Source organism: Numenius arquata, chromosome 6 (assembly GCF_964106895.1).
Source record: "Numenius arquata chromosome 6, bNumArq3.hap1.1, whole genome shotgun sequence".
Classification (NCBI taxonomy): Eukaryota; Metazoa; Chordata; class Aves; order Charadriiformes; family Scolopacidae; genus Numenius; species Numenius arquata.
The window spans coordinates 29,184,207-29,196,214 of NC_133581.1; the positions used below are offsets into that span (position 1 = coordinate 29,184,207).

The 12,008-nt window shown below is 44.2% G+C and overlaps 1 protein-coding gene across 1 annotated transcript in view; it reads right to left on the reverse strand.

The window, feature by feature from the left end:
• Positions 1–2,484, reverse strand: part of NELL1 (neural EGFL like 1) — a 308,797-nt gene extending 306,313 nt beyond the window's left edge. The window contains exon 1 of the mRNA XM_074148724.1: positions 2,436–2,484. Coding sequence (XP_074004825.1) covers positions 2,436–2,484 — 49 coding nt within the window. The remainder of the gene's footprint in view (positions 1–2,435) is intronic.
• Positions 2,485–12,008: the final 9,524 nt, after the last annotated feature.

The following is a 12,008-nucleotide window of genomic DNA, read 5'->3' on the forward strand; positions in this document are numbered from 1 at the left end:
ACTCAGGCACTGAAAGACCACAACTGACACTGCGCGCACTGACAGACCAACCGATAGACAGGAGAGAACTTATCTACCTATCGGTTCCCAACCTACAGCGACTCTTCCGGTCCAAGGCCTGTAACCTACAAACTCCAGACACAAACATATATAAATACAGGGAGCAGCCTTTCTAGGCAAAGCCACATAAAAGCAAAGATTGTTTTAGAAGAAAAACAGGAGGATTTATTATTTCTTTTGACATTTTCATTCAGAAGAAAAGCAGCACACTGGAAATCACATGAACTTATCTATCAGGAAAGAAAGCGTCTGCTGCCCCTGCCAAAACCAGAGTGTGCCGTTCCTCATCTGAAAGGGTTTACATCTACTCAGATCAACAAAAACCTACTAATATGAAGGGAGGTTGAGAAGGGACTAAAACTCACTCAATGGGAAGGACAAACTATGTCCAGTAAGGCAAATCTTCACCCTATTAAAGTCAGTGAAAGCTCTGCCACAGATGTCAACCAGAGCGAGGACAGAAACCACATCTAGCGAGTACAGGCACTCCCATAAATCACAGTAGCTCCGCTGCTCTGTTAAAGCTGTTTATTCCAGCCTGAATACCCGAGGCTCAACAAGTATAGATCACCGTACCTCCACAGGCTTCGATTTATGCCAGTGAAGGATCATGTGTGACAACTTCAGCGTGCCCCCTTCCAGCTTTTAAAATGCTTTCAAAAACAGAGACTGTTTCTAACGTCACAGCAACTATTTAGCAAGAGCCTACACTACTTTAAATACCTAATCATTTTCCTGTGCTGGCTCTTCAAACTGCAGTAGGCACTCAAAAGCCTAGTTAATAATTAATAAACAACAAATCAGCAGGTTCAGTATGACAACCAAGTCTCCTTTTCCCCTGTGGTCTCCCACAGTCTATCAGAAAAATACCACAGGCACATCAAACGCATTTGCATCTAGTATTTTATGCTGCCTCTCTTCAGCGGAACAGGCAGCTGCAAATACCGTTTCTTTCCGAAGTAAAAATTAAGCATCGACTCATCCGCTCTCACTGGAGAGCTGTGCAAAGCTTGGGCCCGATCCTGACTGATGTTGCTTTCAATTCCTATTTAAAGTAATTGGGCCGTTCCCCTTAAATCAGTGGCTTACACAAGCAAAACTCCAAATGATTCAGTCAGGTGGGCGGGAATAGAAATCATCTCAGGACTTGGTGGATTCGGCCCAATGTGAACTGAAGGCACTACAGCAGATTAGCGGATTAAGCCATATAATTATGAGTGATGTCACTGGGAAATCCCTAAAAGAAATTAATTCTGCCTTACGGCTCCAACAGCTTGTATTCTCCGCTTGCGCCTTTATCACCTACACCCAAGCACCAGCAATCGTGCCCCGCTCCACCTAGCCAACGTCCAGCCATGCAACGCACGCAGCCCATTTATAATTTCCTTGACGTGTGCGACACGCTATTTAGGGACGGAAACACTTCAGGTAAAAGAGCACGCTGCCCACAACCAACTCATTTCCACGCACCCATCTGCGATCACTCCAACGCTTTGGGAGAGGCGGTTTGCTCTCTCCTCTCGCAGCTCCAGCGGCAATTGTTGCACACAAAGAACTTTCCAAGTGGCTTCGCAATCCCAAGTAGTGGAGTTTCAGGTCCTGCTCACCCTTTCAAACGCCTGCGAGCACTACTAGGGCGGTGACACCGCTACCAGAAGGACAGGCACTATTTTCTCACCACTATTTTTATGTCATGCCCCTCAAGACCTCTGGATTTGGATTATCATAATTTTTAATTTTAAAACGCGGATTCCTTTGCACTTTCTGATAATCGTGCTGGCTTATGTCCTTGAGAATAGCTACGCGCCCGGCACAGAGACGTCCCCCCCCTCGGGAGCTGCAGCCGCGGAAGAGCGGTACGCGGGGCAAGGGGAAAGGGAACAAAGCCTCCGCAGGGCGCGACAGGCTGGGGGAACCGCGAAGCGGGCACAGCGCGGGCAGGAATAACGCGCCTCCCCGCCTGTACCGCCGCTTTCCCCCAGCGCCGCTACCGCGGGCGGCACCGCGCCCCGCACCGCCAGCTCCGCTCCGCTCCGGCCCCGCGGGGGGCAGCGTTCGCGCCGCCGTCGGTAAAACTTTCCCTCGCATACCCCGCGGCACCGCGGAGCGGCTCCCCCACCGGGGACGAGCCGGGCTGCGCCCCGCGGAGACCCGCGCCCGCTCCGCGAGGGATGCCCGGCCCCCGCCGCGGCGGCAGCCGGCAGAACCGGGTCCGCTCCCCGTCCCCGCAGCGGGGACACCCCGCCGCCCCGCAAAGTTTCCACCCGCCGCCAGCGCGCACCGGGCGGCGGCCCCAGCCCTCGCCCCCCCTCCCTTCCCTCAGGGAGGAGGCGAGGGGCGCACACCCCACCCCGCGGCCCCGGCCCCCCCCTCACCTGTCCCGGCGGCGGCCGCACACGCCCAGAGGAGCAGGAGGAGACCCATCGGCGCGGCGCGGGCGGCGGCGCCCGCCTCCCCTCCCGGCAGCTGCTGCCGAGCCGGCGCCGGAGCCCAGCCGAGCCGAGCGCAGCCTCCGACGCGCGGAGCGGCTCCCGCACTCGGCGGCGGCTCCGGCTCCGCCCGCTGCCCAGGCGCGGCCCCGACGCCCCCACAGCGGGGGCTCCCCGCCCGCCCCCCGCCGTGACGCGCAGCCCCCCCCCCCCCCTCCCCCCGGGCCTCGCCAGCGCCGCCGCCCGGCCACGGCCACGGCGCGGAGCGGGGACCCCCTCCTCCCCCAGCCGCCCCCTCTCTGAAGGGTCGATGCGGAGGCTGGAGGAGCGGCCGCGGCCCCTTTTTCCCCTCCCCCGAAAGATGAATCCCCCGCGGACGAGGGGTCCCTGCAGCCCCGGGTGGGTGCGAGGTGCGGCCACGCGGCTCTGCCGGGGGCGGCGTGAGCATCTCCACCACCTCCTCCCTCCTTCCCTCCCTCCCGGCATAAAAACAGTAAGAATCGACCCTTATTAACTATTTAGTCTTAGCAATAATTTATGCCTGGTATGAATAAACAAAAAGAAGTTCCGAGATTATATGCATTATATGCAGAAATCCATACCGTTCCCGGGGCTTCCTGTACGTCCTTGCTTAAGTCACTTAACTGCTCGCTCTCTCGTGCCTCTAAAGTGTAAAAGGGAGGTAAAGTATTTCAAGATACTCGTGATTCATCTGAGAACCCGCTCTGATGGCTGTTTTAAAAACCTCTCTTCAAATATCTCTTCCCTCCAGCCTCTAATTACTGCTCGACCCTTGGCAACAAGCGGGCCACCACATGCATCGATCATATGCGATGACTCTCCCCTGTAGAACACCTGATTCCAATTTGAAGTAGAGACTACAGACCGCAGATTAAGCTCCCATCCCACCGAACGGGAGCAAAAGGGAGATTTTTCCAGCTCATCTGGTTTTGCGCCCGTTCAAAACCAAACCATTCCGGCTGTAAAGCCGGGATCCTCCTCTCTGCTGCCTCCCCTCATCCCGTTGGGGTTTGGTTCCACACCACGCAAATTCCGGCCGTCTTAAAAGTAAAGTAATTAGCTGTGCCTTTGGACAAAGTCAGGATGACATCAAAACAATCATGCGCTTTTTAGGGGGCAGTTGCATTCGCACACCTTTACATGAGCAAGAGCAAAGGGTATGACTTGGTTGCCTAATTACTTCATTAGTAAGAGCTCTGAGAACAGCTGTTCCTGGCTGCAAGCGAGGTAACGCTCTCCAGGAAGTCTCTGGGGTGGTTATTCCAAAAGCATCTCAGTAATTTATCTCCAGGCGTGTCGAAAAAGCTTTTATGCAAATATAACTTTGTGTCTCCTTAGTTTTATTTAGGGTGCCGTGTTATTAGCACCATTCTTACCCACGGGGCATGGGGAGACGCGTACACGTGGTGTGTATACATGGATATATAGTCATAGCAACGAGAAAAGGAGTACATCAAGCAGGTGAAGACACACCTTCTCTCCTCACCCTGATAAAATAACTTTTCTGCAGAGTGTTTACTCTCCGATTTAAGAGGAGATTCCTTTCTGTGAAATAGGTCTATACATCCAACTCACGTTAGCTTAGCTATGTTCCCGCTTTTCTGGTAGTAAAACCAGGGTCTATCTACACACAAAATTGAAACTAATTCAACTCGAGTTTTCCATTTTCCACTTTAGTGGCTACACAAGTTATACTGGTCACAGGTAGGTTCTTAAATAGACCCGTTATTAGCTTAACCTAAATCTAGATTAAATGCTATTTAAAAAAAAAATTACTGGGGGTACATACAAAAAATCGCAGTGAGTTACCAGCTTTAAAGCACAGCTTGAAACACACCTTGAAGAATCCCATGGACAAAGAATATCCTCCTCATTCCTGACTTGTTCTGTTGATCAGGAACATCCAAAGAGCCCATAGGTCCTGCAAAAAGTAACACGAGTGACTTGGTAGGAAGCACTTGGAGCAGAGCTGGTCCCACAGAGGTGGTTCTTGCTATAGTCCAGCTCAGTGCCCAAATGATCACACGTTGGGAGAACATTAGTAATCCCACAAGGATTTTCAGCTGTTCGTATCAGAAAAGGACAGGGCAAACAGACGGAAAACAAAAAATCCCATTCTCCAAGGCCACACTATTCTTACACCTCCCCTAATGGCAACAAATCACCTTCCTTTATCACCAAAAAAATCTGATATTCTGATACGATCTTATCTGAAAAGCATGACATTCAGACAAGAATTAAAACTGTGTTCCTGAACGTTATAGCAATTAAAAAAATAAAAAAAAAAAATAAAGTCTGACGGTGCTTTTGCAAGAGTAAAGCGTTAGTCCTGGCAGGCTAGCTGGATTTCAGTTCCGATAATATTCCTGTGAAAGATTGCTCTTGCACTCTCAGTTGGACGTTGAATGCTTCTTGATTTTTGACCTAAATTATTGCGATGGTGCTAACTGTGTGGCGTTAAACCGTTAGTCCTGTCAGCCACGGAGCTTGTGGCATTTTGTAGTTTGATGAAGTTGACTAGGCTCAGTGTCTCTCACGGCAGCTGTAAGGTTGTTTGCGTGCCTTGGATAAAAGGCAATTAAAAGTGCTAAGTATTATTTTAAGCGTAACTGAACACGTGGACTCAGTTGCCAGCTTAAAAAAAAAAAAAAAAAAAGAAACAAAAAACCAAAAAACCAAACCGCTTTGTAGCTCATGGGATAGAAAATCTCCTCGATTCCCAAATAAGGCTCCCATCCCTGGAAAACCTGGCTCTGAAGGGAGACTTGCAATCCATACGGGCAAAGTTTCCTTTGCAGCCGGCAGAGGGCAAGAATTAACAGCACTTACCTAATATTAACCTAAATATTAAGAAAATATATAAGAATATATAAGAATATATAATATTATAATATATATAATATATAATAATAAATAACATATATAAAATATATAAATAATATAATAATATATATTATATATAATATAATAATATATATTATTAATATAAGAAAATATTAATAATATCACCTAAATATTAAGAAAAAGAGTAGATGTGAAGGAAGGGGAGGGGGAATACTCTGTGCCATATCTGTCCTAGCAACTGATAAACAGTTGTAAAGGGCTAAATAATCAGTCCCCAGGCCGAAAGTATCCACGTTGAGGTTTATAATTACATAAATAACTGACAAATGCACCAGAATGAGGCCTTAGAAAGAGAAATCATTTGTCTGGTCCTGTACTCAATCACGGAGCAACACCTACTGCTTTTGTTTGTTTGTTTGTTTGTTTAATTCCCAAACACACAGTTAGCTTATGTCTGAATACCTGAAAGTCCAAATTAAACTTTACAACTGATTCATCTATTAGAATCACACAGAATCAGAGAATCTTCTTGGTTGGAAGGGACCTTTGAGATCATCGAGTCCAACCAACAACAAAAAAAAAAAAAAAAACCACACCACCAAACACCAAAACCAAACCAAAACAAACACCCACAACCACACCCCACACCCACCCACAAACAGACACAAACCAACAGTCTCGGGCACTAGAGCATGCCCTGAAGTGCCACGGCTACACGTTTCTTAAATACCTCCAGGGATGGCGACTCCACCACCTCCCTGGGCAGGCTGTTCCAGTGCCTGACCACCCTCTCAGTATTTACTAAGTCATTCTTCCTAATATCTAATCTAATCCTCCCCGGCCAGAACTTCAGACCATTTCCTCTGGTCCTGTCATTATTCCCTTGGGAGAAGAGGCCAACACCACCAATGAGGTCCCCCCTCAGCCTCCTCTTCTCCAAACTAAACATGCCCGTTAGGTTGGTATAAGATGTGCCCTTCGGTCTCCACCCCAGCCATAGGAATTTCAGTACCCGAAATAGTAAAATTATTTCAAACTAAACACATCTGCTGGCACTGCAGGAGAAGACGTGCCTGTTTTCTAGTCGGTTAAGTAACGTCCATTGGTTTAAAGCATGGCCTGGGTGAATCCATACACCCAAGTTAAAAGGACATGGATTTTTATCTGTTCCCACGAGGTTGAAGATTTAAAGCAGTAGAGCCTAATGGTGACAGCAAAGGACTGTCTCTTACTCCCAAAATCAATGTGTTGTGTTATTGACTCACACTGATTGACTGGAGGTTTGACAAGTTCCATGTGCCTCAGTTTTCCCTCCTAAAAAGGAGACTAATGACACTTACCTGCCTCTGAGGACTCTTACGATATCCGCAGGTAACTTCAGACTTCTCCAAGATGAAAACTGCCTTATTTGTGAAAAAAATTACCGTAGTCTTGCCTGCTCAGGTCCTGCCATCTCCTTCATCTGCACATACACATCTCGGAGAAATGCAAGTTCACAGAGCAAAGCACATTTTGGTGCGAGGGGACGGACGGGATGGGACCAACGACCAGAACTGCTGAAACAGCCCTGCCCACATAGCTATTGAGCTGTCTCCAGGACTAGGCCCTTGCCTAGAATCCCTGTCACGCTCTTGGCGCCACGCTAATATCTCTTACGTGCTACCACGTGTGATGCCACGTTGTGAGCAGACATTATCGTACGTCAGCTGTCGTATTTGGGGAAAGCCTGGCAAAAGCTTGCATCTGCCAGCAGTGAAACAGGTTGGGTCAGTACCATTTCCACTGCAGGCTGCCGGGAAGGGAAGAACACGCTTAATTCCTCGGTGGTGGGGCACACTGCCCTCACCACACTGCAGGAATCCAGCTCTAAAGAAAAGGTACAATAACATCCGGAACGGTGTCTTTTCGCTTTCCTTCCCTTAGACCTCTCATTTGCATCTCCAGCAGATACGAACCTCTATTGCTTTTAACAGTTCAACAACCTTTGGGATGATTGAATTGATAGGATAAGAAGGATTTAAGCAAATCCAGTCGGTTCTCTTATATGCAATCAATTAATCCACAAGCTACAGAGCGCTCAAATAGTTAAGAATCCAAACATTTAATTGATACTTGTTTCTGCAGCTGTGCAATATCTCCATTTCCCAAGAGGGCTGTTTCCAGTTGCTGCTCGAGGTTTCTAACAATCAAATGGATCGATTCTGCAGATACCTTAAGGCTGTGTGTTAAGTAAGAATGATGTTTGTGGTGTGCATTGGGTGGGGAAGGAGGCAGTGGAGAAAGAGACATTTCATTCACCAGAAAAATGCTGACGTTTTTTCTGTTTAAACACTGGACATTTATTTAGAGTCTTTAGAGCCAATACATTATTGAATAATTTTAATTTATCACATCCAAATATAATAGGCAAATATATAATACAATAAATTGCATTTGTACACATAAATACAAAATTTGAGGTAGGGCCTCAAGAATAATGATTTCTTAAATTAATAACACACAGCACTATAATATGCACTACATGAGATATATATGGTGCATCCTGTGTAACATAATGTATCTTCTCCACGTATAGCTAATGAAAAAATTATAATGACCTGGTTAGGGTACAAATCTTTATCCATAGGCAGCAGTACCCCATAGAATGCCTGTAAATATATATATATATATTTATATATGACATTACGCAAGTAATTAAGATTTAACCCATCAGCGATGGGTCCATAATAAAGTGCCATAGGACACAGGGCGCAAATTCTCAGCTGGTGTAAATTGTCACAGCTCCAAACAAAGCTGTAGCAATTTATACCAGCTAAGCATCTACCTTACAAGGTAATACTACATAATATAAATGACAGATAACATGTTTTAGTCGATCAATAGATTTCCTAACAATGGAAGATTGCTATAAGGCAAATGGTTACCTGAAGATGTATTTAAACATTATGGGCAAATAATAATATTGCAAGCAATAAGGTCCAGCCCAGTTCTCACATTACGTTAAACCCATCAGGATAACCTTCTCTCTTTGGCGATAGGCTGCCTGAGGGTGACAAAGGCAGAAACCCCAAATACCTGTACCCGCACTCCCCCAACCCCCCGCCCCAAGTCATCAACCTGAGCCGCTCAGGAATATCAAGCTCTGACCATTTTACACATATTTTACACGCACACCATTTAACTACAAACTAAGAAACAAGTGTCTCTGACAGTGTTAACAGCAAAACGGAGACACTTTCTGGGATGCCGCTTGCCGAAGCTCTGCAGCCTGCAACCCACAATCCCTACAAGTCTGTCTTTGATCGCAAGAAAAAGCGGAGCTGCAGAGTAAGAAACCAATAGGAAACCAATGTCTGCCATAAATAAGCAATTGCTTTAACACAGGCAACAAGAAGTCATATTATCCATACAGCTGTACATATATTCAAAGAGACCAAAGGAATTTAAAATAAATCAGGTGTGGGAATTTCACGGTAAGAGATAGCCACAGTGTATTGGAAGCAATGATCTTCAGTGCTGAGGCACATCTAACATGGTCAGTGGAGCAGAACCTAATCAAAAGACTACTTTGACCCAATTGAAACATCGCATAAAGACAATCCAAGTCTTTTTCAATTAAAGGTCATTTTGTTAAACCCTTCTTTTGGAAACAAAGTGCTGCCGTGTCTAGCTGAAAGACAGGTTTTGAACATTGCATATTAAAAACACTAGGAAGACCCAAAGAATTTGAAGATGGCAAGCATTTGCATTAAGTATAATCTTTAATGCATACAATAATGCATCTCAGCTCATCCAGAAATGCAATTTCATTTCAAAGAAAAAAATATGCAACATAAGTATTTTCACCAAATTTGAACATTTTTTACTCACAAGATAGATAGATCTGCAAGTACATACATCACATTATTACTAATATGGCTTTTTCCCCTCCTTTTTTTTTTTTTTTTTTAAAGATCTTTACTGGTATTTAATTAGTTACTAAATTTATTTTTAGAAAATTATCAAAGTACATGCAAACTTTTCCTAGAACATGGTACATGAAGTGTATTCCCAAACTTTAAGGTTACTTCTCATTTAAAGAAGACACTGCTGGTTAATTTAATCTCGACATTCAGATTTGGCCAGTGAAATACTTTTTAAAAAGCCTAATATGAAAAAAAAAAAAAATCTGCTTTTAACATATAGTGAAAACGTCATATCTTCTGTGATTTTTGTATTAATTTCTCCCTCCTCTCCAAATTTTTTTGCAAGCCTAGTAATAGAGGTCAAAGCTGAAGACAAGTATCAGCTAGAACAAAATCACTATCATCTGTTTTCAGAGTTTCAAAGTCAAGCCTAATCCTGTGCTAATGACTTAGCAGGCACAGGAACAACATCTAAACTAAAAGCAAGCAGATTAATTACATAAATCATGGAAAGCAATTCAATTTTTCATATTCATTCTAGTTTGGTAATCCCAGCCAAAGGACAGATAGCATAACCTTGCAGTTTTCCTTCAAATGATATCTCTTTTATACCTAAGGTAGACAGTAACTGACATCCTTACACCGAGGTAATTTTATTGCAATTAGTTAATCCCAGTTCCAGTGCATGTCCTGAGACAAGTTAGTAAGTGAAAGGATTCAGAAAACTGTTAAGCGATTTGAGTGTTTTCCTTTTTTAAAAGAGGAACAAACCTATGGATTTATTTGGGTTTTTTTAATCACAATAGTAGTGAAAAGAAACTAGCCTGGACTCCAAAAATAAAACCAAGATGCTAGGTAATATTGGTAGAGAGAGGCCTAAAGCTATTTATCCTGATGAAAATACGGAATTCCCACTAGAGATGCCGACTTAGGTTTCTTTCTTCACCCAGAGAAGACCCCTCAGCCCCATGTAGACATGGGGACCAAATTTCCAGCTCATCTTTATGGACCTTCATTACATCAAACAGAGCGTGGCTTCTTGAACCTGCCTCTGCCAGGAAAAATAAAAGCCAGAAGTAAGAACAGCAAACCCCCTTATTAAAATAGCAAGCAAAGCTGGAACCAGGGGGCACAGCTTTAAGGCAGAGAAGCTCACAGAAGGGTCCTGTCTGGCCACCGTGTGAGACGGGGACCGACAGAGCCAGTGGAGTGGAGATTCAGGGGCCAGTACAAAACGGTGCAAAATCTGCCCTCGCTTCGCTTGGTGACAACCCCCGATGATGGCGCTTCGCTTGTCCTGCATGAGGATTAAAGGTCTCCAGCAGTGCCTAGAACTGGCAACACTAATTGCCCCGTGAAAGAGGATGTTCAGCAAAATGATTAATATATTTAATATACATATATATATACACACACACAGAGAAACTATGTTAACGATTTGTGGAAGTGTTACATTAAGGTTTAGGTTTTGTTTTCTTTGACAGGATGAAACAACACGTCTACTGATCTATGGGCACACGTGAACTGAAGATTTACCTGAGACCCTGTAATATGAAGACAGACAGACAAACGATCGGGGTGGAAACAGTCCCCTGAAAGGAAAGAACATTTACTGGCTACTACAGTAGTGTGTGTGGGGAAGGAAAAAACAGGCTAAACTACTCTAAGCTCACCATCTCTACACTGATTGATAAGATACTCGTAGGGACAGAAAACATCACTAGCACACACTACGTGAACACTGAGCACTGTTAAAAAATATCATATTTGTATGTATAGGATATAACAAGATAGTAAAGGTTACAGTTTTGCCAATTATTGAAGATATATTTTTCTCCCTCATTCTAGTGCATTTACAATAAATTGGGCTAATTTTATATTCAGATAAATAAATGTACTCTTAAAAAGCTCTATTTTTACTCTGCCCGATAGGTAACAAAACTATTTAAGTCTAATATTCCTATCATCATTTATATCTGATTTCTAAAATGTACTGATTTAGAATGCCCTATTGCTATGGAATGTTGTAATGGCCATCTACTAAACTGTCCTCTCCCCCCAACCCTCGCATTTTGTATATCTAATGCTGCATCCGTGTGGATGACTGCAGTGGTTAATTGCTGGGGGTTTCCTGTTTTTTATTTAATGAAAATGTTTTAAATGAAAAAAAAAAAAAACCCAAACCAAAATAACCAAAACCTATGTACATTTCAGAGAGAATAGTGCTTTGAAGAATTTACGTGCTATATATATAATATATAGACAAGTGGGGTTCTGCTATTTCCCCATTGGTTGAAAGAGAAGAATACATCATCTAAAGGTTATATAAAGAAGTTTATAGGAGAATGAATGGGGAGTCACAAAGTTGAACAGCACATCTAACTTCTAATAACTGTTGTCGGGTGGTAACTAGACTACACTTACCACTGTAAGAATACAAAGTTAGGCACAAATTATGCGATGGCTTCTTGAGAAGATACTGTGAACACAAGCAAAGAAACGAGGAAAACTATGTTCGGAGGATTGTAGGGAAGTGAGTAAAACCACAGCTGCACTTAGGGTGGAGCAAGGTTTTAGACACTTCCAATAACTTAGGCATTTTTAATTGAAATGACAGATATCAAATTATCAAAAGAAACGTGTGACAGTACTTTAAACAGTGATGCCCACACACCTCAGTCTTGTGCCATTTCCAAACCACTTCTAGACTCAAATGTAGTTTAGTCCCGGTCTCAAATTAGTAGTTCTT